This window comes from Bolinopsis microptera, chromosome 7, assembly GCF_026151205.1.
Source record: "Bolinopsis microptera isolate Bmic1 chromosome 7, MBARI_Bmic_1.0, whole genome shotgun sequence".
In the NCBI taxonomy this organism is placed as follows: Eukaryota; Metazoa; Ctenophora; class Tentaculata; order Lobata; family Bolinopsidae; genus Bolinopsis; species Bolinopsis microptera.
Window position 1 is genome coordinate 5348962 of NC_087078.1, and position 26155 is coordinate 5375116.

The following is a 26155-nucleotide window of genomic DNA, read 5'->3' on the forward strand; positions in this document are numbered from 1 at the left end:
TTTGTATAATGTGCCCGAGGGAAATAACTTGCTTAGAAGCATACCTTGCTGAACAATATGCCTAAATTAACAATAATAGATTATCTGGAGCTGGTCGCTTTCAGTTTGATGGGTATGTGCAATATTTTACTAATGTCACGCCCATAGGTAATATCATGCAAATCCTGTTGCTGTTATACAATTTCTAAAGAAGGTTCAAATTTAATTCCCCTCGAGTTGTTCAACACATGAACTATATATTATGACAAATCACGTTGTTGGTATAGCACAAGTAATCATGATCGTGTAGGATTGTTGGCGGGGCTTGGAGGAGCTACCTTCGTTTACATGCACAGAAACATCGTCTTCTTGATCAGGAATCACGGCCACAAAATATTCTTCCACAAAAACAATGTAGTTTTAGATGTGAAAAACTGTTAAGCTGGGTGGGGTGGGGTGGGGGTTTCCTGTACTACTATCACTGAGCTGTGTTAGTCTACTTCTAGGGCCAGGATTGTGATTGTATAAGCTGTTAGAGAAGACCATACTGCTTATTTTGGTAGGAAGTTAGCTTACACCCTAGCATTATTAGAGATACACATTATAGTTGGTGTCTAATTTGCACGTTGTACTGCCCTATCATTGAGAATCCTTGTCGAAGTACCTTGCTTATGTTGTATACTTATCTTCCTTAAATGGGAACTTTTAAGTCATCAGAAATCCCGTTAAATCCATCCTGGTCCATGAAAACATATTATGCCATATTAGTGGGATTCTGGGGATAAGTTCTGTCGTATTTGTATGCTTTCCATGATCAGTTCCGATGTCACCCCCGGCGATCAAAATTGGAGTAGGCTGACGTTGAGGATGTTCAATTTAAACTAAAGCTAATTTTACGGTTATCGGTAATTAGTATATTCGTTATTGTATATTTGTGAACAAATAATACAGTGCTTATAGTTGTGGCTAATTAACAAACTTTCAAGATAAAATCAAATAAAGAATCAATTTCACATGTTATTTAGTATCACTGATATCCTATTTGTTGAATAAGATCCCAAATATATGCTGGTAAAAGCCCTCTGAGATTGCGAAATGACAATCAAAACTATAAACTCAAGATCGATTAGATCTAGTCCCCAAAAATAATGACAACTGATGATTACCGTCAAGAGATAGCATGCATTTTCGCCGCATAACCGGAAATCGCTTTTAGAATAATATTTGATTGCTGTTAAAAGCATTGCACAATTTATTAGAACTCCTTATGACCTTACATAGCTCGAATAGTTAAAGATAACTTGAGCCATCTCCCATTGTGAACCTACATAAATCGTAGCACATAATGATTATGATTTAGCATAATAGATCCAGCATTATAAATTAAAGATTTTATATTACAGATCATATTTCATTTAAGTAGTCATTGTGCTCATACGTTCGAGCTCATTTTTATTCAACAACACTATAAAAATACCCTTCTCATAACTAATATAACTAGAATATTTCTGTTATAACTTATTTTCATGCGAATTGAATCCTTGTCATGTGTCAACATATCCACAATCTAAATGTCATATTATTTATATTCATAAAGCATCGCTTCCTATTAAGTCTTAGTCCGCTCGATCTCACCATCCTGTTGCTTTACAGCAACATTTCGCAACACTCACAAAAAGGAAAAGCAGGAATTCGAGAATCGTAAAGAAGCTAGCCCCGAGAAACAGTCCTAGAACACCCCCAACGTCACCGAAGAGGTTTCCAAGGTCGTACGTGATTACTTCATTGACCTCGTACTTCTGCATACTGGTAAATAGAATCTCCATGACCATCAGATTCTCCAGAACATCTTGAGGAGAATTGTACGAGATATTAAACTCGGGATTGGAGAATCCATAAGCTGGATTTGACATGATGGCTCCCACACTTCTATGGAGTGTCCTGGCGAAGGCAGGCGAGAGAGAAGAAGAACTTAGGTCAGCTTCGTACTTTGTCTCTTCGCAGGGAATGTCACAATGACAAATAGCTTTAGCTAGCTTTGTATTGGAATAGTTAGCATACCACTCTCGGTAATGAGGAAGCCCACAACGAACCCAGGTCTCCAGAGTACACGACTTGTACTTACCATTGTTCTCGGGGGGTTCCACCTGCACACACCCACACTTCTCAAACATGGACTTATCCTTGCATTCGGCTACACACGCCCCCTCACTGTAAATACCGTATGTAGTTTCAGTAAGAGATGCGTTACAGCTCTCGATCTTATCTTTATTCCTCGTGATCTTCTTGAGTCTTAGGTCCACTTTGTAAAAGGTGCCGGGACTCATAAGATAACCAGAAAACATGGTTGAACCGTACGTTTCATTGTCATGAAATGCCACTATAAAACCATGATTTTCAGTATCTGCTGCCCGGTCTGAGTAATCCTGGACGTCTGCCCAAAACGACAGCTTCATAGCTCCGTAATCCCCCATCTTCCCGTTCAACATGCCTTTCGGATTTACCCTCCAGCACTTGCCAGTATTCGAGTTCTCCATAGCAAAATGTTGAGGATAAGGGCCTTCTTTAAATTCATCCAGCTGCTCACAGTACTGTTTTGTTTGTTGACACATCGTGAATCTGTTAGGATTGGGCCCGCCATCTTCCAACAAACTCTCGTAAGTTCGGTTTCTGATGCTGGACATTTCATCCGCAGGATCGTCAAACCTCTCAATCAGATTCTCGAGGAGAGATGTATCGTAAGTATCCACAATATCGAAGTACTCCTTTATCATTTTGTTTTCCTCAGCATCAAGGTATGATTTCTTGACTTTATTTACAGAACAGACGGAAATGGTTGGAAATTTAATTCCCTGATTTCTCTCCTCGACGTTGGCATCGACAACAACTTCAAACTTGGTGCCAGTTGGCTTATTCATGTACACCATTATCTTGGTGCAGATGGTAAAAACAGCATAGAGTGTCAATGATGTCCACAGGATCAGAAACATGGCTTTCATTATTTTCCGAGGACTTTCAAATATATACTTCACTCCATGGGCACTAGTTTCTCCTGCAAACTCCCGCATGTCATTAAAGAAAGTGGTTTGCTTTTGAAGATTGTCCCATACTGTACTTCTGCGTGGTATTTCTGCAAGGGACTTCCTCCTTTGAGAACCGGCTTTCTTTGCCATCAGGTGTTTCTTCTCTAAATCAGCGCTCATTACAACTAATTGTACTATTATGTTAGTAATAATTTAATGTATTAGTAATTATTTAAGTTTTTTTTTTCTTACGAAAAGATGAAAATGATCATTATATAGTTTTTATTTAATGCAATAATTCTGATGAGATGATCTGTCCCTGGCAACAACGATGGTTTTAGGATTTCTAGAACTAATTAACTTGGTAACACTAACATTTTTACATTTACCCAATCAACAGGAAATTTGGAGATTAGGTTTGGCCACGATACGCTTCTAGTTCTATAATAGAGGCGTATGATCGTGGCCACTATTATATACAGTATACAGTACAAAAGAACGATCCGTTTTGAATGTGATGATTGTCTAGTAAGTATGAAAAGAATCGCGTAATCAATTTAATAGTCTTGTATGACAGTACAAATTTATGGAATCAGATTTTTTAGGAATTCAAAGCGGAGAAAGGAAAAAAAATCATATAACCGATCAAAACCATTTCACTACAAACAATTGTTCGTGAAGAAGAAACTTGACAGGTGACAGTTGTCAAGAGAGGAAGCGATATTCAGACAAGAAATCCTTTATTAAGCCAAATATGAAATATCGACTAAGCACATATCAGCGTCAAAAGAAATGAAATTCCAATCTCCTATTGATGAATTACTTGTGCTACATTGGTGCTTCATCTTCGCCGTTGCTGTTAAAATTTAAATAGTGGCTAAAAAACTGGAATAATGGGCATACCGGAAGAGAAAAAAATGCACGGTATTTGGGGTGGAGTATTTTTTATTGTATCCTGCAAATTTAGAGCATATGTCTCTGTTAATTCTACTCACTTGCAAGTTTAACATTTTGCATCTGCAATTTTCTAATTTTATCATTCACAATAATCTTGTGCAGTATACGCTCACGATTGTATTGTGTTTATTAAATTGCATTCCATTACAGTTGATGATAAGGGCAAGGCGCTATTGGACATTGGTCTGCTTTGATCACAGATTGTTCAGACTCACTCTCCGCACCAGGTCCATCCGCTTTGTTGATTATATTGTGGATCAGCCTATCACATCATAATATGAACCTATTGATCAGTACAATCACTGACTCTTTGATCCCGACATTCGTGCATTCGAAGAGGACAAATTAGGAGTTTACTGTCACCCACGAGAAAACCCCGTATATAATGCTTCATTCTTAACAAAGCAAAATCTGAGCTACAAAAGTAATTGGAGAGAGTTATTCCCATAATATGGTACATTCTATACTTAACCCCTCACTATTAGTCGCTTGGCTGCGGCGGAGTCTAACAAGTGACTATACTAGGTGAGCGGGCGGGCCGCAGCACTCTTGTTATCGGAACTTATCTACAGTACCAACTATCTGTTTGGTCTACTGAGAAACCTTGTGGTAGATCCGTAAGCAAACAAAGAACTATGATGACGAAGTATCTCGCTGTCCTGTCTGTCAAAGAATTTATTGTAATTGAAGGGTGAGAGATTAAAAAGCAATTTGATCCTTAAACTCTGGTAAAACAGAATTGTGGTGCACAATTTGTATTTTTAACGAGAGGGTTCAATAAAATATATGTGCGTGAATAGAGATCGGCGAACTAAGTGCAGCACTCAGTTTTAATTATGTAGATTGTATACAAATAGCAGATCGAGTATTGGTGTATATATAGATTTTGGTTTTAATTTTAGTCTAGTATTTGAACAATTTGTTGTCGTTTAGCCATTTTTGATTAATAAATTTTATGAGACAGTTTTCTCACATATTTACCAATTTTGTCAGCATGAATAAGAAGTTGTTACTTTGAAACGTCGCGTCATTTATCCTAACAGTGCAGTATCATTTGTCGCAAGAAATCAGAATAATCAGAAACTATTTGGAACTCCCAAAAACTGTCTATTGTATACAAACACTAGAATAAATCCTAGACTAAACATTATTAAGAGTTAGTCAAACAGTCACCAAGATTAGGATTGCAATTACCTATTGGCGAATCATGCTGTAGAATTGAGCCGTATTTGTAGGTCATAAACCTGCAAATATTAACATAAGAATGTGTTTGAATTAATGAACCAGGTTGGCTCATTGTTAGTGTCCAGTGTTACCTATAGTGTACTTAAGTTTGTCATTGATTTACCATGGCTATGTAAACTATTCAAACTGTGTTATTATGCCAAAGCTTCGGTGAGATAATTACCAAATTGTGGTCTCTATTTGCCGATAATTTTTACAGAATGAATCATCGCTATTCATAAATTATCAAGACCTGATTGTTGTAAAATATTTGATGTTTGATTATCAGTAGAAATGATATCGGCCATAATATGATATGTCACATGTCGGTCCTTTGCACTATTAAGAATATGATTTACTTATAATACGTCATGTTAATTAGATTAAAAGATCCCAGACTGTATTGAATGAGCCCCAACTCATGGGTAAAAATCAGGGAGATGTTCAAGTAAGGTAGGCCTCAATTTGGTTGTAGAGGATTCCGCGGTACTGCAATCATCTACAAATAGTTTGTTTGTGATCGTGGAGAAACGACACCAACGTCCAACAGATTATAAACTGTCAGGTTTAGGTCATTCAAATGATTGATACTTGACTGACCTCTTCAATTCTGTCCCTGGAAGTCCCTGTTTCCACCTCGTTAACCCGGCGGGGTTGCACCAGGGGCGGAGGTAACAGAACTTCAAGACTATATATGTTTAATCTCACTCCCTCCCTCCCTCCCTCCCTCCCTCCCTCCCTCCCTCCCTCCCTCCCTCCCTCCCTCCCTCCCTCGACCAATTAAGGTCTCATTTTTAATTGAAATTCAATAATCAACATCACCGTTGTATAGTATTACATAATTTAGACCAAATATAAATTTTGTAATTTAGATTATTTATCAATTTACAAGCTTTCCACTTATTTAGCTTTCCACTTATTTTGCCTTTCACTAATCTCATGCTGTATAACTAATACTGTGAGTAATGTGCATTGTCCATATTATGTAATCTTAATCTTATTGTCGTGACACTAGTAATACTAATAGTATCGTGGCAAAGCCACGATACCGCGCACTCTTGCGCGGCAGGTCTACAACGTGTGACAAGACAATTGATCACTACAAGTTGGTGTCTATAACTGACCTCCGACTCAATTGTTAGTTAGCACAAATTATTGTAGACTAAGCGTAGAGATATTAAACTATCGTGGTGCGGTGGTGCCCCAGGTAACTCTTGTAGGTTTTATATATTATACCAAGACGCGCGTCGAGTTGGACTCGTCGACGGTCACGGTCTATTTGTTATTTGAAATAAATATTTTATGAGTATCACAAAATTATTTGTTGATCTATATTTAACGGCTTTTACTAAATCGCTCGCCCAAAAATTTCACGTGACTTTGGTTTTTTGGTTTTGCAGCCGTACAAAACGGTTTTACATAAACCCTAATCCCAACCCTAACCGGCCTAACCATAACCCCGAAGCTATCCATAATCTTAACCACAACCCTAACCCTAACCCGGGCCCTAAACTAGGTAGTGCGCCATCGACAGTGAGCCGCGCGTGCCGACTGTAGGATGGTTTTTTAGCGCTAATTTCGGCCAGCACAATTTTCTTCAAACAAATAGATATTAAGTATCTTTCCCGACCTCTGATTGCAACAAAAATTGGTAAGCTTACTCATAGACTTACAAGGAAAGTGTCCGAAAAGTTTAATGCATATCCAACAATCAGACATTATGTTACAGCTAAAAGCAGAGTATTTTGCCCCATTTTGATCACTATATCAACTCTGATATCCACCAAATTTTTCGGACAGTTGTGAAAGCCCTATTAGAAGGTCGTCGCCAATTTTCAGAATGATTTCATTCAAGGAACTGAAGATATATCCAAATAATACGACAAAAATCAACGAATTTGGTCAAATTTCGCGACTTTTACAGCTAACTTTGCTCCAAAAGCCGCGCACCATCAAATATGGCACCTAGGTCAAACTCATTGATCTTTCCAAAAAGGTATGACAAATTTGGTATTGTGAAAATTCTCACAGTCTCTAGAAAACAATGGTACAAAAATTTTTTAAATCCGAGCAAGTTTATTTTTATGGTGCACCCCCTACCTAAACAATCGAATTCATGTTTTACTAGCCTGTCACGTGACCAAAACGGTTTTTTTGCCCATAACTCTCCAGGGAAGCATTTTTACCTTACGTCATGGGGGTAATTCGGAATCAGCGTCCGAAAATACACCGGTTCAGATCAATTTCACAACCAAAGGGCCTTTTCACAAGAATTTTCTTCAAATTTGGGCGAGCGATTTAGTAGGAGCGCGTAGAAACGGTAGTTCACTTAGTGAAACGACAATGGGGGTCACGACCTTGTAGGTTTATAACGCGCGCCGAGTTTGGAACAAATATTTTGTGAGTATCACCCGTTAAGTCACGACCGTATAAGGAATTGGGTCTAATTTCTCGTTTAGGTTAGGGTTTCAGCATATGCATTTGTTAGGGATTGGAGGGTTAATTAAAATTAAATTAGAGGGTTAGGGTTTCGAGTAGTCGTTCAGGGCCAGCTAGAACATAGAAAACGGGTTGAAAAAGTCACTTGACAGTCGAGTGTCATGTACTTGTAGACTGTAGAACTAGAGTGATTAATCATCATCCGGCTAGGCTACGAGCTGAAAAATATTTACATCTTCAACAATCAACACCCGTATAATCTGCGACAATAATAGCGCTTCTTCAAAGATCTTGTACAGCAAGCCAATTGAAAACGATGAATTTAAAATGGAACTTAAATGATTAAATTAAATGGTCTGCAATCGATATACACGCTACACAATTTGAAATAAAGTAAAACACTTGTCAAGGTCCACTAATATTACCGTAAATCAGACTATTGGACAGTTTGATAGGCAATAGGGCAGAAATTTGCGGTAAGTAATTCTGCGTAAATTTATACAATGAGGAAATCTACTAATGGTAATACAGACGCTTATAAAAGCATATATGGAAAGTATAAAGTGTTCCATAGCTAATAAACATATCAAATTGAAATACCTCAAATTAAGAAGCTACGACTTACTTGGCTCCTCTTAATCATTATGCTGCAAAATCTAAAACGAGAATCAGCAAGCTATTTTCAAATGTATTGTCATCAAATTTGAAAAGGACAATGTAATGATACAGGAGTTTAATTAGGCACTAAAGTTAATCCCAGAGCCCCAGCATCATTAAACTTAACAAAAGTTCCGAATAATCTACCATAATTTGGCCAACATTTCACCTATCAACCTGTTAAAGATTATTTAACTTAAAAATTAATCCGGAAGAATGCAACTCCTGACAACATTGAGGAGATAAAACACTTTTACAACTTGACAAAAAACTTTTTAAACCCATTCGTCAAACTAGACTTCATTCAGAGAAGTGAGTCCCCAAAACCTAAATTTAAAACTCGTTATAACACATTACAACCAACTAAATTAAAATAAAAGATAAACGAAACTATAGAGCCGGGAAACTAAGGAGCCGGGAAACTAGGGAGCCGGGAAACTAGGGAGCTGGGAAACTAAGGAGCCGGGAAACTAAGAAGCCGGGAAACTTTTAGAGCAGGGAAACTTTTAGAGCCGTGAAACTAGGGAGCAAGGAAACTAGGGAGCAGGGAAACTATAGAGCCGGGAAACGTTTAGAGCAGGGAAACGTTTAGAGCAGGGAAACGTTTAGAGCCGGGAAACTTTTAGAGCAGGGAAACTATAGAGCCGGGAAACTTTTAGAGCAGGGAAACTATAGAGCCGTGAAACTAAGGAGCAAGGAAACTAGGGGGGGGGGGGGGGGGGGGGCAACCATATTAAAGTATATTAAAATGTAGGATTTTTCCCGATTTTGACCCGGGGATATACTTTAATATACTTTAATATACTTTAATATACCTACAATATACTTTAATATATCCCTATCTCCTTGGAAGCCTACATCAAAAATTGTTGCCCAAAATAAGCTTGAAATGCAATTCTTAATCGATTCCAAAAAGTTCTTGAAAAAATATTGAAAACTGATGGAGTTATTTCAATTTTAATGAAGTCATTTTGGCTAGTATTCCGAACCGAGATATTATGTGCAATTTTCCCAATTTTGTTCATGGAGGTCTTTTTACTTAGTATCCACTATATTCAACAAACACTGAGTTATATCTTTCACATAGAATTAGTCTCATTAAAAAATATTGAAATTTTATCGAATTTGGGCAAAAGCGTATGCCCAAATATGGGCATATTTTTTAAAGCTCATAGCTCAGCCAGTTTTTGACCAATCTGGATGGAAATTCATGTACTAGTCCTAAAACAGGCTTATCTTGCGAATCTGAGTGAAAAATATAGTTCATCATGTAAATCTTAACGAAGAATATAAAACTTCTAATTGTAGGTATATTAAAGTATATTAAAATGTAGGATTTTTTCCGATTTTGACCCGGGGATATACTTTAATATACTTTAATATGGTTGCCCCCCCCCCCCCTCCCCCAAACTAGGGAGCCGGGAAACTATAGAGCCGGGAAACTTTTAGAGCAGGGAAACGTTTAGAGCCGGGAAACTATAGAGCCGGGAAACAGGAAACTTTTAGAGCCGGGAAACTTTTAGAGCAGGGAAACTAGGGAGCAGCTCTCTACAACATGACAGCCCAGTTCAGCATAAGAATACCGAAAGGGAACTTTATAACAGCATTAGTAGTAAGTATATCAAATTCTACAACCAACAAAATCCTATACGACATAACAATAACATAAATAATAAGCGAAGTTTACAGAACTTCTGGTTTGCAAAAAAAAACCAACAATGTATGAACAAAAATCAATGTAAATAAAGTCCCGTTAGTCTTAATTTCTTTATTCCAACACCTGTTTTCAAACAAAATCTGTCGAATAGCATGATTATTAATATAAATATCATCCCGACTTAGCGGGGAAGTACTAAGGAAATTCTGGGTCGTCCGAAATTTCGCTGTTCTGACCGTCCTTCACTTCGCCCGGGAAAATTTTGCCCAAAAACACCTGAGTAGAAGAAGGTTAAACTTTTCGGAGCTTTAGGCAGAGAGCAAGTAACAACCCTAAGATTTATTACTACAACTGCAAATTTAAATTTTGATCATTGTTGTACAAGGATTTTACAAGGCCAGCAAGGGCCATATGACGCTGTCCTCTTGAAACTGAAACCGAAAGCAAAACTCGTAATAAAATAGAAACTGAAACTAAACCTGGTTGAGAGGTTGAGTAGGCATGGTTATCTCCTTAAATCCGAGAGAAGTGTAGAAGTTGAGGTAACGAATATCGTCAGGACTTATGTCAAGGTGGACTCCTTTCGAACCTGAATATTCGGAAGTATTTATTGGGCTAGAAAAAATGTTTATCTTTTTATTAACATTAAGGACAAACGAAAATTCCATAAAATAAGAAGACCGAAAAGGGTGTTTGTTTAACGTAAGAATACGAGTCTTGGGTCAACAAGCTAAAAAAAAGCTCATATCTCAAAATATACGAACCTTTGTTTTTTAAAGACTCAAGGACGCAGGTGATAAGACTCTCCCCCATCCCCTTGCCTTGAGCACGGGGCAGCAGATTGAACTTGATATGAGAGGGGTAAGGTCCGCTCAGACAATCCGGAATTATCACTTTAGGTGGATTGTGAAAACCGTTAGCCACCTCCTGATAGTGAAGTAATTCCTATAATATTATCATAAAGTAACCCTGCGTGCTACCCTACCAAAATAAACTGAAAATACTCAAGCACCCAACTAATTAACATCCAATTAGTTGACTAATTACTCACAGCAGTGCTGTTCCAGGTGCTTTTATCGGGACCAGGTGCGGAGTATTTCTCACACATCCGAGGTAGCCACTTCGTGTAGACGTCCTCGTAGAACGACTGGGTGTCAACCACACCTGTAACATGTTGCAGTCAGAGTCCGGACCAGTGTCCAGTATATCCCGGACTAAATTCAGCTACAACCAGACCAGTTGAATTTCAAACAATCGGCAAAAAATTGGCTCTTAGTGCGTCTGATTCCCGGCCAGTTTGTCTATTTTTATCAAGACACTTATTTTTCTTCGGTGTATTCCAACAGCCACATTGTTACACAAGTGCAACCAGCCAATTACAGGAAGCCGAAGGATTTATTTGGCCAGTGACGGTTAAGGTAGTGTGTACCATACTTTATTCGCCCGAGACTTTGCTGCAATGTGCAGCTCCTCATTTAACCCTCACACCCGATTTCTCGAATATTCGGCTGAGTAGACCGGGGGGCTGCATAGACCACTCAGGGTCCTTAGCTGAACGTCAACGACGCTCACCAGGCAGACAGTGGGATTTGAACTCGCAACCTTACGATTGTAAGGCTGGCGTTCTAACCAACTGCGCTACCTGGCCGATAAAAATTTTCATGGGGAAAAATGATCCTGTCCCTGAGTTTCACTGTTGGTAGATTCTACAGCTCATTATTTGTCTAAATAATTTCTTGTTTTATTCCTGAGAAAACAATATTTATGATAGAAAATAATTTAAAAGTTTGATCCGTAACAATTCCTCTGACAAACCTACCTAAAACATAGCCACAAACTCCAGCATCATCTGTTAGAACGTAGGCCAACTCCGGTGCAAACTCAAGGTAGGGTCCTACACCTCTGAAAGGTGTTAGGAGGTGTTAGAAGGTGTTAAAAACATGTCATGTCAGTTTTCTCGTGACGAAAAAGTTCTTTTAAGTTCTTTTGAAAAAGAGAGGTTTGTGCGAATAATTTGAATAATATGTACTCAGTGCCAATTTCCAGTTATGTACTGTTTAACTTCATTTCTCACCGTGGAACAAAGAATATAATTATACCAATATAGTTGTAAGATGGACTACAGAATTAAACTATTATTCTAAATATAGAAATGCCATTGTGAGTTTGAACAATCAAAGGTAAATTGAAAATGTACAGACACTGTCTTTATATTAATTTATTTTGTACAAATTAATGTTGACAATGGGCAGAAGACGAGCGCCATTCTTATTGAATTCTAAATCTAATCGTCAAAATCATTGAAATTTTTTATAACAATCACGGTGTCTTTATTGACTAAGCGCATACACTGGTACACAGCACTAGTGCCCCCTCCCCCCTGTGTACCATACACTGGTACACAGCAATAGTTCCCCCTCCCCCGGCCCTGTGCAGTGTACCATACACTGGTACACAGCACTAGTGCCCCCGGCCCCCCCTGTGTACCATACACTGGTACAGTAGTACACAGTACTAGTGCTCCCAAAAAGGAATAAACGTAGTTTTCAGATCTCGATATTGGTATTAACTGTCGTCAGTGTGTATTATTGTTTGATTTTGTGTGATTTTGTATGATTTTGTATGATTTTGTGTGATTTTGAATTTAACTACACACCACCTCCCAACACACTGCAGTAAACACACATCCAACGTGACTTCTAATTCGCTCTTGCTTTCACCAAATTTACCTATTGTTATACTGGGTACATGTGGTGTAACAGTGTATTGAATGTTGATAGTAAGCCAACCATCACAGTCAGCTACAGTTGCAGCAGGCTCATATTCGTGAAACATCCGAGCCTTTTATATTGGTACTTCAGTAGCGAGATGGTTGTTTGTGTTAATATGTTGCTTAGTTAGGGTGGTGTCAACCTCAGACACTACCCTTAGTAATGGCTCCCTTCACCTGTTCCCTGGATGAAAGTTTACGTTCTATTATCTAATTTTTCAACACATCATTAGATCGTTCATACTTTCATATATTACGCAAGCCAACCAAAGCGGTTTGGAAAATCTTACGCTACTGCTAGTGTAATTTATATAGCCTACACAATAGCTATATGTAAAGTGGCTCAAGGAAGGGTAGAGGTTTCTAAATGGCCGAAATTGGGCTTGCGTAATATGTAAACGATCCCTAATACGAGAGTTTAGAAATGAAAAGTATTTCAAGGGATAATTCAGACAATATCTCTAGCATACGTTAATAATCTTCTAGCTCTGCTAACAAATGCCAGCTTTGTTGCTCTCTCTTGAGTACCCTCAAAGTTAACTGTGACAAAATAATGAGTAGCAATGACCGGCTGCCACGGCTCACACCCATCCAGTGTACCTTCTCTGTCTGCTACTGCAGTTACTCTATGGTTTGATACCAGAGGCAACATATAAGTGCGGCATGTGCGGAATCGCACTATTTGCTGTTTCCCGCACATTATCGCACTTTAAGCAGTTTCCCGGCTAAGCAGCTTTTAAACCGGACCGTAACCGGATATCAAAGCCGAACCGAATTCAGCCGATTATCCTGCCTCCACCCTCTTGATTAACTGAAAGAGGGGAAAGAATCTTGCCCCCAAATCATTGCGATATTTTCTAAATATAAGCTATTTTTTGATGGAATATGACTGCTGAGTGCTGATTTTTTAAAATCTCAACACTTATTTTACTTCGGACATTCCAACAGCCACATTGTTACACAAGTGTGTAACCAGCCAATTACAGGAAGCCGAAGGATTCAATTATACATTAGGCCAGTGACGGTTAAGGTAGTGTGTACCATACTTTCTTCGCCCGAGACTTTGCTGCAATGGGCAGCTCCTCATTTAACCCTCACACCCGATTTCTCGAGTATTTGGCTGAGTGGACCGGGGGGCTGCATAGACCACTCAGGATCCTTAGCTGAGCGTCGACGACGCTCACCCCACGGCTAGTGACAGAGTCGGGAATCGAACCTGGTACCTCAAGCAATACCAGGCGGATTAACCAACTGAGCCACTAAGCCGTTTTTGCAACTTGCAAAATTTATAACAATGATTCTATTTTGAGAATCCGGATGTTATAAAGGCCCAGACTCGCCTGTTGCACACCTGCTGCACCTTAAGCATTTTTAGGCAAGTCACAAGTGTGGAATCGCACTTTTCGCAAATTTAAGCCGAACTTAAATGTTGCCTCTGTTCGCACCCTCTGTTAATCTGTTTGTGCTTCAGTTGAATAGTCTGACTCGATATTCTGTGTTTGCTTATGTTTTAGTCTATGTTATTATGCTGTGCACTCCGTGTTCGACCTTCGTAGTCTGAGTTTAAATCGAGGTTTTACTTTAGTCTCTAATCTTCTATTTGAACTCTGGTATCCAATGGTAGAGCTCTGTGTTCATCTTCATTTAGCAGTCATTCCGTGTTCAACCCCTTTTCACTAAATGTAGAATGCCAGTAAATTCAAATCGGTACAAAATGATAAGAAATACTGTTATTTACTTTTATCTATCAGTCTCTTTACTTTGTTTCTGAGTAAATAACTGGATCATTGTTAGTCACCGCATGAGGCACAGAAACCTAACTTTCACCAAACAATTGAAACTTCTTCCTCAGCGAGCTCAAGTTCAGAGAATCTCGCATGACATGGTATTGGCATCTCCTCATCATTATTCTCGCTCTAATTCTCATTTGTCTGCTACTGTATGTTTGTGCTATGCTGCTTCTTGCGTTTGTTGTCTTATCAATCATTCTTATCAGCTCAGTTTTCGGAACTTCCAGACGTTCCAATGTTCACAATTTCGTTTGGAGGTAAAAAGGGAGGCAGGATGTTTTACTCAGGTATAAACCTCACATCACTATTTTAGCAAGGCATAAAAACAGAGAAAACGGACACCACCGACACGAGTTAAAATCAGTTAGATAGGAACGTCTTGCTGACCTCTGATAAGCAATTTTCCAGCAACTAAAAATAAAGAGAAAGAGAAACCATGATAGACGGAAGATCCTCGTTCAGAGTTCTAGAAAAGATAGCCCACGGTAAAGTTGACTTCAGTACAGTGAACATGAAGCTACTTCTCATTCTTTCTCTGACAGTGGTAACCAGCGCAATCCCTATTGCTATGATACTCCTTATGTACATTACTTACACTGCATGTTTTGTTATTACTACCACTTGGAGTGTCAGTGTTATCTTCTGTATGTACACGGGGTATCTTAAACCTGATGTGTGCGCTAAGCCTACTGGATAGGATATATTTGAAGATTTGCAAATAGGACTGTATTTCAATACTGAGAGAACAATCAGATATGAGTTTTAACTGAAGTGAGTGGAGTAGAGTAGAGATTTGATATCTTGAAGACTTTGATGGGCTCACCAAATTATTATTTTTATCTTATCCTTATTTTGTTACAATGATAACTGTGTATCAATAACTAAACAAAATTATCTACACATCAATGTTTGAAGTGAGTTCCAAATGCCAATAATTCTAGAAATTTCCGTCGGATTCTGTACGAACAAAATTACGTTCATTTCAATATGGCTGTCGAGTGAATAAAAATGGAAAAAGTCATAGAATAACATACCATAAATGCTAAAATATTTCACATACCTATCTCCAATTATATCAGGATGATCGGGAAACAAATGTGATCCGTCCTGTCCATTGTCAGAGTTTAGCAGACAAATCTTGTACAAGTCCTCCTGAACAGGAACTTGTTTCAGCGTCTAAATGTAACCGATTAATGATGGAAGTTGCTGCCACAACGGAAAGTGAACGGCACGGAGTAGACTAAGATTGTAAGGAGCTGGTTCAGTAAAGATCACTGAAAGTGGACCCAATTTTTTATCTGAAATGAGAGATCGAAGCGTACCCTTACTTATTGCAATAAATCTCAAATAAATGAGGAAAGCAAATGTTAAAGTAACCTGATCAGCAACACAGTATGGTCTAACAAAGTAAACACATGTAGCAGCCGAGGGGTTCTCCACTGGTCGTCGGGAAACCTCGTCAGTCTTATACGCTTCAGCAGGTAAGATGCGCTGAAATTTAAGTGTGTCAACCTTGCAGTCCCTAAAAAACAAAGTTTATTACATCCGTTAAAGGACTGATCTGCAGCACCATCTGAGATGAATATCTAAACTAATGAAAGTGTGCGACCCAGCAAAACTACAATCATGGCTTAGGTTTATTCATTTAGGCAAAGGTCGGCCTCGGCCTCTAGATAACGTTACTTAAAAGGGGGGATAAGATCTGAAGAAAGGACTACACTTCATTTGTCCGTCGTCAATACTAGAACCTTGTAAAGCAGGAAAATATGAACCCCGTTCACATGCGTAGTGCGTAAGCCCACCAAAAAATAGGGAGTAAGGCCACGCAGTTGAGTTGCTTGAGCCAAATTAATTTGAACCGCATATTTTTCGTGTAAATTTCAGGCATAGATACTTTACACAACCAAGAGATATCAGTAGATCAAATACCCATGTGCCGAACATTTTGTTGATCCCGGTTTAGAAATGAATTCTACTGCGCGTCATATATATTATATATACGCGCGCGCGAATTTCTGCTATCAGAAAGGCTAACAGTAAATGGTTTAATAGGCCGTATGTTGCGCGGCTTACGCGCGCAACTTGTTTGTATTAAATTCAGATAGGCGTCAAATTTCATTATTTAATGTATACAGCTCGATGTCAAAATTAGCAATACGAACTATGGAATGCAGGATGTGGGAGCAATTAATCTCCCGACTCATCATACTTCATTAACCCAATAAGCATACCGAATATTACACGTACATTGACTGAATAATACATACCAAATCGTATTATTCCCTAGAATTTAAAGTAGTCAGCCGCATGATTACTGCATACGACCTGTTATTAAAAACAAATTAACCGCTAATAATCTATTTGACAACAAACCGTTAGTTCTGCACCAAATCCACCTTGGAATACCCAAGGTTCGGGGTCTCTCGGAATGTCGAGTGTGGGAAAGCTGCATTCCTTTCGCTCTGAAGTGGACACTGTTTATTAGTCACATTTCTCATCAGCAATTATTTGTCGGAATTTTCTATCGCGACAATCGAAAAGTTCTATTGACGGTGTGGACCATTTTGTTAATAGATCTCTTAATTAATTGGTTGCAAAAGAATAGAAAAGGTCGTTTGAACAATTTACTGTTGCCTTAAAGATAGATTGAATACCATCTAATTATTAATCTCGGTATAATAATTATTATTAAGCTTTAAATAGATAAAGACGCCATTAAATATTATTCAGTTTTATGATTAGCACCTCCACTCTCTAGTTGGAGGAACACAGTGGAAATTAAATGATTCACATTGAACAGTAAACCCCTGATTTACCACAGTGTCAGAATAAAACAACAGCTGCAGTAAATCGGTGATTGCAGTAAATAATGTTTTGTTAGTTTAAATTTGCATGTTAAGCCCTATTTGGGGGAAAGGATATAGCCGCAATAACTCGTGGTTTGCGGTAAATTAAGGCACTGTAAATCAGGGTTTTACTGTATTATTAATGAATTATAATGTCTGATCGTCGAATTTAAGTTCATGAAATTGGCTCACTTCCTACGCGACGTTGACTAAATGATCAGCAGTGCAAAATAGAACATTCATCTTAATATAACTGTGAAACTAGTTGTCCGACCTTCATGCTCCAAAACATTTTAACCCTTTAAATAATAATTAAGATAATGTTATAACTCTTATATAACCATGTAACCGACCTATTCTAGAAATGTAAGCTTTCGCTCTGTAGAGAGCGCTCTGGACCTCCGTGACGTAGGGGTGTATCTCGTAATGAAGGGAACGGTTTGGTCCGTCTATCTTAGAGAAGAGCGAGTCTATCATTCCACATTTCAGTCTGAATTGTTCAGCCTGAAACAATATACATCATGTTCAACCTGACACTAAATAAATTGACATTTCAAGCACAGAACATGATGACTAAACTTTAAACTAAAAACCCCGCAAAATCCCACCTTTCTAGTCCACTCTGCGGGTAGAGTGCTCTCATCAACATCTTGCTTACTATCAGGGTTGAAATTAACAAGCCAGCTCAGTTCCTGTAGCAACTCCACCGCACGTGCCCCGTGTTGATACGGCAAGTAAAACATATCACACAACAAGCTTAGATCCTCTATACTCATTCCTTCGTGTTTGGGCAGCAATGTATCTGAGTCTAACGGCACTGTGGGGGAGAGTTTGTGTAAGGTACGGGGGTACCTCCGCAAGCTTTTTAGTTTTCAAGAGTTTTCCGGTTTAGTTGTAGTCGGACATATTGATCTGTTCTAACTTATTGAGATTGTAATGATCTCACTGTATTCACAGTACATATCGACACGTAGGAAACCCTTCAAGGGCACCTAACTTTACATGAGTGCATTGCTGCAATATTTCATAATATCGACACAGTTTAATGGTGATATAATATATAAATATTATATATACTATTATTTAATAATATAGTCATATCAGATAGTTTGTGATTTATAGTTTCTATGATCTAAATTGCAGTCTAGTGTAACGTACTGCTGTCAAGTTATACAAGGCGCTAATTAGCATTAAGAGTTAACAATATACGTTACGTCACGATCATGTTGAAACACCTTATACAATGACACTTAGTCAGAGGCAAATTTTTGACATCACACAATATCCAAAAATTGAAGTAATCCAGAAAAATAATACATGGTAAAGTAGTAGTGGATAATAGCATTCTGGTGGTTCAAGTTTGTTTTGACACGTGACAGTGGTCGATGCTGAAAGCTAATTTTTTATCGCTGTCACTTTTAAAACATACCACCTACCCACTATCAACCAGGCACTTAATTTAAACTAATTAATTAATTAGTGCATAGTTAGCCGGGCACTTACAAGGAGGGACCTCGTCAGTAGGAGAGGGCAGCACTTTCTTAGCCTCACCCTCACTTTCAATACTCATCATCTCCTCCGTTGGCGGGGAATCCTCCTTCTCGGGCGGCTGCTGGAAGATCATCGGTTAATAGCGTGTTACATCGTGGTGATATTGAAGGTATCAAATAGGGGACTTTGTTCAATATGTACTGACTAAAAATACTTGATTGAGTGATCGGTATTCGGTATACTATTACATAATTTAAGTAACCGACTTGAATACCGGTAGGATGTTTTTGTTTGTTGCCATAAAATATATGGCTCACCAGTATTTAAGTCTATATTTTCACGTAAGAAGAATAAACAGTCTGAAGGTCAAAGCAAACCTCAATTTCCATGGACTCTAAATTGTTTTCTCTGCGAATAATGAGAGGAATTTCTGTGGTACAATTCTCACTAATAGAAAACTGAGGTAACCAATCAATAATAGCACTGTTCAAGGCTTTGCTTGGATCGTAGATATCTTCTGACAACGCGTCCGTGGTCTCGATACTGAGCTTACTCCAAATAGCCAGAGTTCGGAGAGGTATGAAGTTTATCTGAAATGAATAAATAAATTCTAATATTTGTTACATGCTTTAACATTTGGGATATTTATAACATACTGTAAATATATCTAAATCTTTCAAGTGAGGCACATGATGTGCTATTTATTAAATCATGCAGGCTGCAGCGATCAATATAGAAACTTAAAGGTAAAGTAGTCACCCGGTCAGTGTAATAATATAATTGTGAGATTCTCAGAAAAAAAAAATTCAATTCCACGAAATGAATCGAAACATAATCCCCATAATTAAATGGGGACGTCTGCAGAGCAAACCTTTACTCAAAACTCAAAGAAATAAAACAACTCAAAAATGAGGAGAAGTCTGACCTCGTATTCACAATTAGGGTTAGTCAGGACCCCAGATAGCAGAGGTACGAGTGCCGGCGAGCGCCCAGAGTACGGGCCCAGGAACATGCGCCGTTGGTCGTAGTCATTTGCGTGGAGATTGTCCCATATTATAACCTTACGTTTTAGAACCTTGTTCACTGCTCGGATAGATGCACAGGAGATGTGTTTACTTATTACTCTTGGTCCTGTGAAAACATACTGAGTTAGTATCAAAATGTTTGATGATTTAAAAAACTAAATATAGCAAACGGATTTTTATTTATGTATTATTTAAACTGATACAATTTGACGTATGTCAACATGTAATGCATCTCAGTAGTCAGAACATGATCGAAATTTCGTCGATGCTTCAATTAATAGTTAATTAACCTGTCCACAGAATGTCAATCCCAAGATTAAGTTCCGCTCCAATGATAGGAAGATAGGAAGACTGGTAGAAGGAGGGTTGACAGTAAGCCTCGCAGTACTCTGGAAATGGTAGTTTCAAACACCATATATTTTATAGACAACTATATTCGCATTTTATGACCATATATGGTCATTGAGTTTAGTATTTCGTTTTTCAGTGACGCCAGACACCAATTTCATGTGACAACACTCTGAGGTCAGATTAGCCGGAAACTGTCACTAAAAAAGTACATGCAAGTGATTTAATACAATATTAAAACAAGATTCTGTTACCAGTGGGACAGAAGAGGAATGTGCTAGGAGCCCTCATGTGGTGGTAGACCTCGTTAGTCACGTACGCTTGCGCGTGTGCGGGAGTCTGGAACCGCACCTCATCTGCGGGGTGCAACTGCGGCTCTATGTCATCAAATAACAGGGCAAACGAGTCACACCCCAGACCTCTTACCTAAATAAACAAAGCTTTACTTAGTTACTTAATTTAATTAACTTGGTAATCAATTAATTAATCAATTAATTAAGATTTAATCATTTGTCGTAAATGTGTAGTCTGAGGATTTGCCAAGATTTAGTAACATGTACTCCACCCATTCAATTGACTGAAATGTATTTTGTTTACATATATTTCAAGCACCAAGTCCCTTACTTGATCTAGCTTATCCATGAGTAACTTCATCTCTTTCTCTGAACTAAATATCATGTCAAGTCCAGGGGACAGGGCGTAAATAAACCTAATGTTATGAAGTTTTGACTCCTCGATCAGTCGCCGCAGTTGCTCGGATTCGTTGGGCGAGTAGGGTATGCGCCATGCGGACCGATGTTTGAAGTCATCCTTTGGGGCATACATGTAAGTGTCCATGCCGAAATTTGCTACCCTGCGATAGATGATTTGTAGAATATATGTTCACGCAAGATTTGATAACAATATCTGAGGGTAAATCACTTATTAAAACTGACTTGACGACTTATAAGGAGAGGGCGGGAGCAAAATATTAAACACCCCTAAATGTTGGCAAGAGTGGACTTGCTCTATACGACCCCGCCCATAACTATATAATATTTTAATGACTTTTAAGGACAAATTCGCTTCAGATCACTTAAAAAACTGTTTATGACGTCTTTGATTATGACGTAAAATTAAAGATCTCCTAAATTAGCAGTTATCTAAGAAGGAACTGCACGATTTTGGTAAAGCTGTGTACTAAACTGAAGCAATCTGGCATTCCCTTTTGTATTATTATGAAACTTTATTGAAAAATAAATTATAAGAGATGAGGACAATCATGAGAGGTGGCACAAATGTGTTTTGACACGTGAAAGCGACTCTGAAATTCAATTGGTCGATTTTGCCAGCTGATTGGTTAATCACACGTGCTAAAAGATAGCCCCTCCCGCTCACAGTTCTCGCGTGCGACTCCTCCCCCCTCCCCCTCACGGTTTACACTCCTCCCCCTCCCCCTCACAGTTTACACTCCTCCCCCTCCCCCTCACAATTTACACTCCTCCCCCCTCCCCCGCCCCCTCTAATAAAAGACAGATGTTCACCTAGGGAAGAGGTCTGCACGCTGTTTCATCGTCCATGGCTTCCCATAAAACCCTGAAGATAGCAAATTTGTATTGTAAGTCATGTGATTAGCCACGTGATTAGCCACGTGTTAAAACAGCTAGAAAAGTGCTGTGAACGCGAACGCAGTTAAATAAGGGTCAGTATAGAGTATGATTCAACAGGTCTTAAAACATAATATATAAAAGATAATTTTCCCTAACTAACAAAACATTCATCTTAACTAACAAAATACCTTCAACCACCCCGCAGATAAAGGATTTAACCATGTGTTCAAGTAGTTCAGCACCCGCTCATCACCCTAAAAAACGTCACATAGCCTTCTTATCACCTTGCCTTGCGAGAGATAACGGAACCTTGTTAGTTCAGATAGTATCCGATTTATTGATATTATCTCGATATTTTTTGTTGCTTTTATTTTTGATGTTAATATTATGGTTTATAATTGCCAACCAAGGTTCTTACTGATTAAAAATAACAATTAAGTTTTAATTGACGTACTGAACCACACAATGCATGTATGGTTGGTTATTACAAATTTAATCTAGGCTCTTTTCAGCGAATTGTTTGGTAAATGTTGAGCCCGGAGCACCAAATAAACGACACAAGTATTGATAAGAAACTATATAAATGGCAAATATCAACTAGGTAGCCAATAACAAAAAATCTGGGCGAACTGAAATATGAACGGAAATGGTTGTATTTAAGAAGACCACCGCCCAAGGAAGAATTACTGGCGTTAAGTAGTACAGTGACGGGAACATGAGGTCACTAAACAAGCTGTCAAATTGATATTATTTTAGTCAACTAAATGAAGCTAAAGCACACATCTCCCAACAAGGTAAGAGGGTTGTCCAAATTATGAAAAACTAATATTGCAGCTTCTGGACATGATCCAAATATAATTGCATTCAAAATGTAAACTGAAAAATAATACTTCTATTTGGGAGCTTTGTGCTGTGATAAGCATACAAATCACACTACAGACTTGATTACCTGGCGGAAGGTGAAAGCAACATTTTAGATAATACCTGTACGTTGTTTTAAAATTCATACTTAATACTTTATACACACGTCCTTTACAAACACTTTATACCACGGAGTTCTTGATATATTGAGGAGAAATGGATCACCTCCCTCCGGATGGTGATCAAGTCTACTTGAAAATATGCTGGCAAGATACAGACAGTAAAAAACTTCCTCCTGTGATAAGCTATATCTTACACAGATTTCTGAACGGTGAACATTTTAACTCTAAAATATTAGTTTTAATTACGAAATTTTGCTCTTCAACAAGTTTTTCAACAAATATTTCATCAAACAAAATCTAATAACTCCTCGAAAACTACACCAAACAACATCAAAAACATGCAATTGCAGCTAAAGCGAAATCTTCAATACAAATAATCACTACAGAATTCAAGCCCACACACACACACATCCACTTTAACTTACACGACGCCCCATGGTTAGCGGGTAAGCTTTTACTGAAAAGAACCATCAAAATAGAAACATTAATTGATCATGCAGCACAAACAGTCGTCCGATCTGACATTTTCCTGTAACCTTTAACCTATTAGGGACGATAGGGTCGTTTTTATGACCCACCTTTTCTAGACGTAAAACCAAATTACTAAACGCTATAACGAATCTATAGCATATATGCTCAAAATTTATTGGGCTACGTATAATGAAGCCCAATAAATTTTGAGTATATATGCTATAGATTCGTTATAGCGTTTAGTAATTTGGTTTTTCGTCTAGAAAAGGTGGGTCATAAAAACGACCCTATCGTCCCTAATAGGTTAAACTTATTTGACATCGATAATCACTTCAAAATATTCCAAGTTACATATTTTAACTGCGAATAAAAACATCGTTGCGCACAAAACACTGTACTATTACAGTACTATTTACTCTGTATTATTGCTGACGTAGTGATCCACCATGTAAATGTAATACCACTACCGACTAAGGTCAATAAATTTAACGTTTAAATTACACCTCCTGGACGATGTTTTGAGACAAAAAGGACAGATTTTTGGAACAACCAGCCGTGTATTGACTTTTAGGTTAAATGTTCAGATGTTTATCATTTCATTCTTTCATCTACACAGCGTTCAATGAGTGAGATACAATTTATAGGGCTCAATACGTACGAGCTGTGATTCATTTTTTGTTGGTCAATGTTTATATTTTTCCCCAATTCTATCCTTTTCGAAACCCTTATTTCCCACATTTTTGTAAACCTTAACTCCCATAAATCGTCTGTTTTATAACATATGTCCATTTAACAATATGCTTTTTGTCACAATAACTATAACTTGAAATACAGCTTACCCCTGAAAATCAATTCGAAGGCATGATATCGTAACATTAAATACCAACTAATATTTCATCACTGAACTCAAAAGTTCACACTATTTTAACCCTGCATGTTAAGGCAGAATTTTGTTTAAAAAGGTTAAAACTTTTCATTGTAAACGTAAATACTGACATATGAATTTACAGACTTGAAACCGATTAAGAAATCAAATGAATTTACACAAACCATACTTACCACCTGGTATAAACTCATAATTGAAACATAAAGAGCTCGCAAATCAAAACGTGTCATGGATTATCAAGGATATGATTGAGCTGTTGGTTCAATGATTCAGTCTCACTTCGCAATATTGATAACCTTAGTTGCTTCCCTTCATTGGAAGATTCTAACCCCTGAGATTGATTCTGTAAATCCCTATATTTGTCCTTCAACGACTTGATGACCCCCTTTTTTCTGTTCAAGTGAATTCTTAACATTTTAAGCTCCTCGTAAGTCTGTAAGTGTTGCTTATGGATATCACAACTTTCAACGTTGGTTTGAATGTGCCTATAAGGCCTTATCAGTGCATCCTCATCATCTTTAAGTTTTGGGGTCGATTGGCCCACAGGAGGGTATGTAGCAACTGTGGGAGAGGGGCTACAGGAGCCGGGGGTAATGGGAAAGCGAGGAGGTGATGGTTGTCCAATATTTCCAGCTCGTGAAGGTCCAGCTTCGGGAGTGGTGGGAGCAGGGTTTGGAGCTGGAGGTTGAGCTTCCAGCTCTAAATCACTGATGGAATCCCATATTTTATTCAACAACTTGCAAAGAGAGGTGAATGAGGGGCGAGAAGTCGGATCATGGGACCAGCATAGTTGAATCATTGTTCTGATTGATGTTGGAACTGTTTTAGGCAGAGGTGGTCTCTTCTTCCTGTCAACTGTTTGCATTACTTGAAACGAATTTAGTCCTTTGAACGGGACCCTTCTCATGAGTACTTCCCACATTACAATTCCAAAACTATAAACATCACATTTTTCATTGTAGTCTGTGGTAGTAATAACTTCAGGAGCCATCCAAGCAACTGTTCCTTTGGCATTTGACATCAAAGTGTGAATGTCACAAGCTGTACCAAAATCACAAATCTTTATATGGTCATCCTTGAGAAGGATATTCGAGCTTTTCAAGTCCCTGTGAATTATTGGCTTTGGACTACGGTTGTGAAGGTACGATATTGCTTCAGTTATTTCAGTCCACCACACTATCATATGCTCCTTGCCGTACCCTATATCAATTCTCTTATGAAGTAAATTGTACAGCGAGCCCTGTGTTGCAAGTTCCATTACAATCAAACATTGAACACCCACACTCATCCCATAGAGATGAATTATATTTTTGTGAGATACTGACCCTAATACTTCTACTTCAGTTCGGAATGCTTCAATTTCCCCTTGAGTTTCAAAAACCTTGACAGCAACCTCTTTGTCATCCCAAAATGCTGTCTTCACTGTCCCATAGCTTCCTCTGTCTATTACATTAAGAATCTGAATTGTTTTCGGGTCGATCTCTACAGTCGTCTTAGGCAGTGAATCATGAAATCTTTGAGAACCCATAACATCCTGATCCTGAAAAAATGTTTCCGTTATTAGAAATGATTTAATTTTTTGGAAATCGCAGAATTGCATATAATATGAATATTTCGAACCAAAATGCCAGAATTTTATATTTTCTTTCACTATTTCAATATTAAGGTAACCAGGGACTCAAACTGGGATAAGAGGTTGTGTAAATATTTCCAACTGTTGTTTCCAATGATGCTTTGAAGTTACACCATTGGTGCAGCCAGAAACATAATGTAGACTGGACACTGAATGAACCGTAGAATCAATATCAAAGGTTTAATCTTGTGTCAAAATCATTTTATTTGATTTAAAAGAATGGCACAGAGGAGAGGATAAACACCAGTGTTTTGTTGACCTGGCCTTTACAACACTAAAATCTTAGAAAAAGCTGCATTTTGAAATGCGTGTTGTCATTTTTCACATTAAACAGTACTAGTTAGCATTACCAAACACAATGCAACCTCTTTAACTCAAATGAATGAG

General features: G+C 38.1%; 3 protein-coding genes across 9 annotated transcripts; all 3 read right to left on the reverse strand.

Annotated features, from left to right (window-relative positions):
• Positions 1-953: 953 nt before the first annotated feature.
• On the reverse strand, positions 954-3182 carry LOC134818187 (acid-sensing ion channel 1A-like). The gene has a single exon (XM_063827627.1). The coding sequence runs from the start codon at positions 3180-3182 to the stop codon at positions 1611-1613; it is 1572 nt and encodes a 523-aa protein (XP_063683697.1). The 3' UTR covers positions 954-1610.
• A 4761-nt stretch (positions 3183-7943) lies between these two features.
• Positions 7944-22086, reverse strand: LOC134818083 (protein O-GlcNAcase-like). 7 transcript variants are annotated; one of them, XR_010160606.1, is made up of 19 exons: positions 21984-22086; positions 21730-21781; positions 20831-21059; positions 20461-20632; positions 20149-20247; positions 19759-19964; positions 19211-19423; positions 18846-18951; positions 17951-18159; positions 17696-17846; positions 16870-16958; positions 15874-15987; positions 15557-15648; positions 11756-11838; positions 10988-11100; positions 10701-10863; positions 10416-10525; positions 9780-10212; positions 7944-8831 (listed from the first exon to the last, which is right to left on the reverse strand). XR_010160606.1 is itself a non-coding variant. In XM_063827499.1 (18 exons), the coding sequence occupies exons 1-18, from the start codon at positions 22015-22017 to the stop codon at positions 10132-10134; spliced, it is 2319 nt and encodes a 772-aa protein (XP_063683569.1). In that variant the 5' UTR covers positions 22018-22086; the 3' UTR covers positions 9584-10131. The 7 variants fall into 7 exon arrangements, 3 of the variants coding, with proteins under 3 accessions (XP_063683569.1, XP_063683568.1, XP_063683567.1); XR_010160605.1 differs by having other exon boundaries at positions 9797-10212; positions 18846-18954; XR_010160604.1 differs by having other exon boundaries at positions 18846-18954.
• A 275-nt stretch (positions 22087-22361) lies between these two features.
• LOC134818180 (mitogen-activated protein kinase kinase kinase 7-like) lies at positions 22362-25680 on the reverse strand. Its single transcript, XM_063827619.1, has 2 exons — positions 23560-25680; positions 22362-23321 (listed from the first exon to the last, which is right to left on the reverse strand). Exon 1 carries the CDS (start codon positions 25661-25663, stop codon positions 24362-24364), a length of 1302 nt encoding a protein of 433 aa, XP_063683689.1. The 5' UTR covers positions 25664-25680; the 3' UTR covers positions 22362-23321; positions 23560-24361.
• Between the last annotated feature and the right edge of the window lie 475 nt (positions 25681-26155).

Coding starts and splice junctions, on each gene's coding strand:
- LOC134818180 (XM_063827619.1), bottom strand. CDS start 25,663: ATGGGTTCTCAAAGATTTCATGATTCACTGCCTAAGACGACTGTAGAG.
- LOC134818187 (XM_063827627.1), bottom strand. CDS start 3,182: ATGAGCGCTGATTTAGAGAAGAAACACCTGATGGCAAAGAAAGCCGGT.
- LOC134818083 (XM_063827497.1), bottom strand. CDS start 22,017: ATGGTTAAATCCTTTATCTGCGGGGTGGTTGAAG. Junction 15,673..15,873: donor CATACTGTGTTGCTGATCAG/GTTACTTTAACA, acceptor GGTTACATTTAG/ACGCTGAAACAAGTTCCTGT. Junction 11,839..15,556: donor CCTGATATAATTGGAGATAG/GTATGTGAAATA, acceptor AACACCTTTCAG/AGGTGTAGGACCCTACCTTG.